The following is a 7,938-nucleotide window of genomic DNA, read 5'->3' on the forward strand; positions in this document are numbered from 1 at the left end:
ACACACCGTTGGAGAAAGTAATTTATCAGGTAAACATAAATTCTGTTTTCTCCAACATAGGTGTGTCCGGTCCACGGAGTCATCCTTACTTGTGGGAACCAATACCAAAGCTTTAGGACACGGATGATGGGAGGGAGCAAATCAGGTCACCTAGATGGAAGGCACCACGGTTTGCAAAACCTTTCTCCCAAAAATAGCCTCAGAAGAAGCAAAAGTATCAAATTTGTAAAATTTGGTAAAAGTGTGCAGTGAAGACCAAGTCGCTGCCATACATATCTGATCAACAGAAGCCTCGTTCTTAAAGGCCCATGTGGAAGCCACGGCCCTAGTGGAATGAGCTGTGATTCTTTCAGGAGGCTGCCGTCCGGCAGTCTCATAAGCCAATCTGATGATGCTTTTAAGCCAAAAAGATAGAGAGGTAGAAGTTGCTTTTTGACCTCTCCTTTTACCAGAATAAACAACAAACAAGGAAGATGTTTGTCTGAAATCCTTTGTAGCATCTAAATAGAATTTTAGAGCACGGACAACGTCCAAATTGTGTAACAAACGTTCCTTCTATGAAACTGGATTCGGACACAAAGAAGGTACAACTATCTCCTGGTTAATATTTTTGTTGGAAACAACCTTCGGAAGAAAACCAGGCTCAGTACGTAAAAACCACCTTATCTGCATGGACCAGATAGGGCGGAGAACACTGCAGAGCAGATAACTCAGAAACTCTTCTAGCGGAAGAAATTGCAACCTAAAACAAAACTTTCCAAGATAATAACTTAATATCTACGGAATGTAAGGGTTCAAACGGAACCCCTTGAAGAACTGAAAGAACTAGATTAAGACTCCAGGGAAGAGTCAAAGGTCTGTAAACAGGCTTGATTCTAACCAGAGCCTGAACAAACGCTTAAACGTCTGGCACAGCTGCCAGCCTTTTGTGAAGTAAAACAGATAAAGCAGAGATCTGTCCCTTCAGAGAACTCGCAGAAAATCCTTTCTCCAAACCTTCTTGTAGAAAGGAAAGAATCTTAGGAACTTTTATCTTGTTCCATGGGAATCCTTTAGATTCACACCAACAGATATATTTTTTCCATATATTATGGTAAATTTTTCTAGTTACAGGCTTTCTAGCCTGAATAAGAGTATCTATTACAGAATCTGAAAACCCACGCTTTGATAAAATCAAGCGTTCAAACTCCAAGCAGTCAGTTGGAGGAAAACCAGATTCGGATGTTCGAATGGACCCTGAATAAGAAGGTCCTGTCTCAAAGGTAGCTTCCATGGTATAGCCGATGACACATTCACCAGGTCTGCATACCAAGTCCTGCGTGGCCACACAGGAACTATCAAGGTCACCGAAGTCCTCTCCAGATTGATCCTGGCTACCAGCCTGGGAATGAGAGGAAACGGTGGGAATACATAAGCTAGGTTGAAGTTCAAAGGTGCTACTATTGTATCCAATAGAGTCGCCTTGGGATCCCTGGATTTGGACCCGTAACAAGGGACCATGAAGTTCTGACGAGAGGCCATCAGAACCATGTCTGGAATGCCCCATAATTGAGTTATTTGGGCAAAGATTTCCAGATGGAGTTCCCACTCCCCCGGATGCTCCTCCATCGCCAGGGAACTCCTTGTTACCCCCTGATGGTTGATATATGTAACAGTCGTCATGATGTCTGATTGAAACCTTATGAATTTGGCCTTTGCTAGTCGAGGCCAAGCCTTGAGAGCATCGAATATCGCTCTCAGTTCCATTATGTTTATCGGGAGAAGAGAGTCTTCCCGAAACCATAGACCCTGAGTTTTCAGGGGTTCCCAGACCGCGCCCCAGCCCACCAGACTGGCGTCGGTCGTGACAATGACCTATTCTGGTCTGCGGAAGCTCATTCCCTGTGACAGGTTGTCCAGGGTCAGCCACCAACGGAGTGAATCTCTGGTTATTTGATCTACTTGTATCGTCGGAGACAAGTCTGTATAATCCCCATTCCACTGTCTGAGCATGCCCAGGTGCAATGGTCTTAGATGAATTCGTGCAAAAGGAACTATGTCCATTGCCGCAACCATCAAACCTATTACTTCCATGGACTGCGCTATGGAAGGAAGAAGAACAGAATGAAGTACCTGACAAGAGCTTAGAAGTTTTGATTTTCTGGCCTCTGTCAGAAAAACCTTCATTTCTAAGGAAACTATTATTGTTCCCAAGAAGGGAACTCTTGTTGACGGGGACAGAGAACTTTTTTCTATGTTCACTTTCCACCTGTGAGATCTGAGAAAGGCTAGGACAATGTCCGTATGAGCCCTTGCTTTTGACAGAGGCGGCACTTGAATCAGGATGTCGTCCAAGTAAGGTACTACTGCAATGCCCCTTGGTCTTAGCACCGCTAGAAGGGACCCTAGTACCCTTGTGAAAATCCTTGGAGCAGTGGCTAATCCGAATGGAAGTGCCACAGGTAATGCTTGTCCAGAAAGGCGAACCTTAGGAACCGAAAATGTTCCTTGTGGATAGGAATACGTAGGTACGCATCCTTTAAGTCCACCGTGGTCATGAATTGACCTTCCTGGATGGTAGGAAGGATCGTTCGAATGGTTTCCATTTTGAATGATGAAACCCTTAGAAACTTGTTTAGAATCTTGCGATCTAAAATAGGTCTGAATGTTCCCTCTTTTTTGGGAATAATGAACAGGTTGGAGTAAAAAACCCATCCCTTGTTCTCCTAATGGAACAGGATGAATCACTCCCATGCTTAACAGGTCTTCTACACAGTGTAAGAATGCCTGTTTGAAGATAATTGAGACCCGTGGAACCTTCCCCTTGGGGGTAGTTCCCTGAATTCCAGGAGATAACCTTGAGAAACTATTTCTAGCGCCCAAGGATCCTGAACATCTCTTGCCCCAGCCTGAGCAAAGAGAGAAAGTCTGCCCCCCACCAGATCCTTCCCAGATCGGGGGCCAACACTTCATGCTGTTTTGGTAGCAGTGGCAGGTGACTTGGCCTGCTCACCCTTGTTCCAGCCTTGCATCGGCCTCCAGGCTGGCTTGGTTTGAGAAGTATTACCCTCTTGCTTAGAGGGTGTAGAATTTGAGGCTGGTCCGTTTCTGCAAAAGGGACGAAAATTTGGCTTCTTTTTAGCCTTAAAAGACCTATCCAGAGGAAGGGCGTGGCCCTTTCCCCCAGTGATGTCTGAAATAATCTCTTTCAAGTCAGGGCCAAACAGTGTTTTACCCTTGAAAGGGATGTTAAGCAAAAGCACTCTGCGCGCCACGATAGCAAACCCTGAATTATTCGCCGCTAATCTAGCTAATTGCAAAGCGGCATCTAAAATAAAAAAGAGTTAGCCAATTTAAGAGCTTGAACTCTGTCCAAAACCTCCTCGTACAAGGATTCTTTATTGAGCGACGTTTCTAGTTCTTTGAACCAGAAACACGCAGCTGTAGTGACAGGAACAATGCATGAAATTGGTTGTAGAAGGTAACCTTGCTGAACAAACATCATTTTAAGCAAACCCTCTAACCTTTAATCCATAGGATCTTGAAAGCACAACTATCTTCTATAGGAATAGAAGTGCGTTTGTTTAGAGTAGAAACCGCCCCCTCGACCTTGGGGACTGTATGTTATAAGTCCTTTCTGGGGTCGACTATAGGAACTAATTTCTTAAATATAGGGGGAGGACAAAAGGTATGCCGGGCCTTTCCCACTCCTTATTTACTATGTCCGCCACCCGCTTGGGTATAGGAAAAACATCGGGGGGCACCGGAACCTCTAGGAACTTGTCCATCTTACCTAATTTCTCTGGAATGACCAAATTGTCACAATCATCCAGAGTAGATAATACCTCCTTAAGTAGTGCGTGGAGATGTTGAAATTTAAATTTAAAATTTACAATATCAGGTTCTGCTTGTTGAGAAATTTTCCCTGAATCTGAAATTTCTCCCTTAGACAAAACCTCCCTCCTGGCCCCTTCAGATAGGTGTGAGGGTATGTCAGAACAGATATCATCAGCGTCCTCTTGCTCTTCAGTGTTTAAAACAGAGCAATCACGCTTTCTCTGATAAGTAGGCATGTTGGAAAAAATGCATGCAATAGAATTATCCATTACAGCCATTAATTGTTGTATGGTAATAAGTATTGGCGCACTAGATGTACTAGGGGCCTCTTGTGTGGGCAAAACTGGTGTAGACACAGAAGGGGATGATGCAGTACCATGCTTACTCCCCTCATTAGAGGAATCATCTTGGGCAATATCATATCTATGGCATTATTATCCCTACTTTTTATATATCACATATATTTAAATGGGGAGACACATTGGCTTTCATACATATAGAACATCGTTATCTGATGGTTCAGACATGTTAAACAGGCTTAAACTTGTCAACAAAGCACAAAAAACGTTTTACAATAAAACCGTTACTGTCCCTTTAAATTTCAAACTGAACACACTTTATTACTGAATATGTGAAAAAGTATGAAGGAAATGTTCAAATTTCACCAAAATTTCACCACAGTAACTTAAAGCCATAAAAGTATTGCACACCAAATTTGAAAGCTTTAACCCTTAAAATAACGGAACCGGAGCCGTTTTTACATTTAACCCCTATACAGTCCCAGGTATCTGCTTTGCTGAGACCCAACCAAGCCCAGAGGGGAATACGATACCAAATGATGCCTTCTATAAGCTTTTTCAGTGGTTCTTAGCTCCTCACACATGCATCTGCATGCCATGCTTTCCAAAAACAACTGCGCATTAGAGGCGCGAAAATGAGGCTCTGTCTATGACTAGAAAAGGCCCCCAGTGAAAAAGGTGTCCAATACAGTGCCTGCCGTTTTTATTAAAACAATCCCCAAGATTTAACAACTATTAAAAGTAATAATCTGCCAAATATACTTAGTAAAGTAATCGTTTTAGCCCAGAAAAATGTCTACCAGTTTTTTAAGCCCTAATGAAGCCCTTTATTCTTTTACTTAAACTAAGAAAATGGCTTACCGGTTCCCATAGGGAAAATGACAGCTTCCAGCATTACCGAGTCTTGTTAGAAATGTGTCATACCTCAAGCAGCAAAAGTCTGCTCACTGTTTCCCCCAACTGAAGTTAATTCCTCTCAACAGTCCTGTGTGGAAACAGCCATCGATTTTAGTAACGGTTGCTAAAATCATTTTCCTCTTACAAACAGAAATCTTCATCTCTTTCCTGTTTCAGAGTAAATAGTACATACCAGCACTATTTTAAAATAAACTCTTGATTGAAGAATAAAAACTACATTTAAACACCAAAAAACTCTAAGCCATCTCCGTGGAGATGTTGCCTGTACAACGGCAAAGAGAATGACTGGGGAAGGCGGAGCCTAGGAGGGATCATGTGACCAGCTTTGCTGGGCTCTTTGCCATTTCCTGTTGGGGAAGAGAATATCCCACAAGTAAGGATGACGCCGTGGACCGGACACACCTATGTTGGAGAAATATTATATATTTGGAGGTCATAACAACCCCACACACACCATACGGTAGACAGATTACATTAAGAGATTCTTATTTTAAGGCAAATAACATACACATAATGACAGTATGAGATTCATCATGAGGAAGGGGAGGGGCTTGCTTTCCACAAAAGGGTCTCATGTATAAACTCATGTATGGGTAGTTTATGGGGAGGGGGGACAAAAGGCTTATAAGAACAATTGAAGGTGATTACATTTACAATTCTGATATTCTTATCATATAGAAAACCCACAACATAGTGCAGTTGTACAAATATTGTATCATAGAAAAGAACAGAGAGATTGTGCAGTAAAGCATGAAGCGATAAGAGCTGTAAAGATTAGTTATTTTGGGACCTTTAAAGGGTTGAGGCCAAAATTTCAGTAGTGTACAATTGTAAGATAATGGTAATAAAATGCATACTCAGAAAAGAGTGAAATAATAAAATACATACCGTTGACAAAGCTGTTGATTAGCCAAGAATACCAGCTGTTACAAAAATAGGTACATAAAATTAATACAACAAAGAATAATCTAATACATTATGCAGTTTTTTACGGTAGCAGAATTCTAAGTATCACTCAGTTTGCATAAAAAAAAAATCCACATTCTAAATATGAAACCAGCATTTTCCTGCCTCTAAATTAACTATTTAGTACAGTGATGGACAACCTCCTAACAGATCAAAATTTTAGAAGCTATAAGGGCTGCACATAAATTTATGGCTATTAAAAACACATAAATATTATTTTCTGAACATATCCAGTAGTATAGGACCAGTGTTTGTTGCAACGTACACTCTGTCTGCTGTTGTCCCCTCCAGTTGGCTCTTTTAAGCAGTTGCCACCTTTTTTTGCTCACCAATCAGAAGTCCTGAAATAACATTTTTTATTACGCCTTTTTTCTGGGCCACAAAAATTATGGTTCATATTTATAGTTCTGCATTTCCCCAGGGGGCTGCAAGGACTAGTGCAGGGGTACACATTTGGCCTATAGGCTGCCAGTTGGTCCACCCTCTAATTCTAATACATAACCTTCACTAATTTCCAAATAAGCTAATCTTAGTTACCTCAAACCAAAAAGAGGCATACTATTTCCCAGAGATTCTCAAATACCTCTACCAGACCAGATTTGTGCATTAGCATGCTTGGGTTGGCCAGTGGCTCAATCACTGTGAATACATAATCTGTGGTTATGCGAGTATATTGTTAAAATCCAGTCTGTCAAAAGTTATTGAGCTCTGCTATACCATAAGTGACACATCCCCAAGCTCTAAAATGGGGTCTAGGGGACAGCTGATATTAAAGCAAGCAGAAGTATTCTGAAGCATAGCTGTGACTATATCTAAACACTTAGCAGATCCTGAAGGGTTCATATAATATTGCCTCTATTCCAAACCACATTCTTCCCTCCTATGTATGCTGTCTCACTATCAACACAAGACCATGATGTCACTCATGGATGTCTGTTTCCAGATGCCATTTAACAAACTACACACATATTGTATTTATTTCATGCTTTTGTAAACTTTTTCTGCAGTGACCAAATTATCTTTAATTTAAAAAAAAAATAAAATATATATATATATATATATATATATATATATACACACACATATACATACACACACTACATTGTATATATTAGCGAGGTTCCGTTTTTTCTGATACATACAGAGCAAGATACAAAGAAATACAAAATAAATGTAAGAAATGTATTAGTAATCTGAAAAACAGACCTTGCTAATATATAAATTATAGTATATGTGGTTCTAGTATAGTATATGTGGTTAGTAATCTGAAAAACGGAACTTCGCTAATATATACAATATAGTATATGTGGTTCTAATCAATCATTCCCTTTTCTTTTAATTTTATTTCTGTGTTTAAGTAATCAACATATAATTAACGTTACATGTTTATAAGTATTTTCAATGATTATGCATTTAACTATGTGAACGGGTTAATCCTCTGTTTATACCATTTTCTCAGCAATATTGTTATTCAACTCAGCTGTTATGCAAATGTTGAAATTAAGAAGCATCCAATAGAATGTCAGTTGTTGCTTTTAAATATGGCAGTATTTCTTATCAAGCCTATGTCTATGACTAAGGCCCTTGGCCAAAACATGTGACGCTTGCTAATGATGTTGCTGTGCATTTAAAATTGACCAAACAAAAGTTGGACTTTTTACTCAAGAAGAGCTGGATACTTCTTTCACTTGATTTGCATGATCTTCCCCTTAATACCGGGCTGTTTGCTTTGAACTTTGGAACATGTTTTAATTGCTATACAAGCTCCTTTCGATCAGGTGGAGCTATTGAGCACTCAGGTTTACGGGAGCGGTATCATCCACGTCACTGACGTTCTGGGCATCTGCAATATTTTGAACGGACGGCGCTTGCAGCGCTTTACCAGTCAACTGGAAGGACACAGACGGAACCAAAGTGAGGCGGACCCACTCCATCCCCT

General features: G+C 40.6%; 1 protein-coding gene across 1 annotated transcript in view; it reads right to left on the bottom strand.

Moving 5' to 3' along the window:
- Positions 1–7,938, bottom strand: part of CLPTM1L (CLPTM1 like) — a 195,861-nt gene that overhangs the window by 67,641 nt on the left and 120,282 nt on the right. Inside the window, exon 13 of the mRNA XM_053714359.1 lies at positions 5,922–5,956. Within this exon, the coding sequence (XP_053570334.1) occupies positions 5,922–5,956 (35 nt within the window). The remainder of the gene's footprint in view (positions 1–5,921; positions 5,957–7,938) is intronic.

This window comes from Bombina bombina, chromosome 5, assembly GCF_027579735.1.
Source record: "Bombina bombina isolate aBomBom1 chromosome 5, aBomBom1.pri, whole genome shotgun sequence".
NCBI classification, from domain to species: domain Eukaryota; kingdom Metazoa; phylum Chordata; class Amphibia; order Anura; family Bombinatoridae; genus Bombina; species Bombina bombina.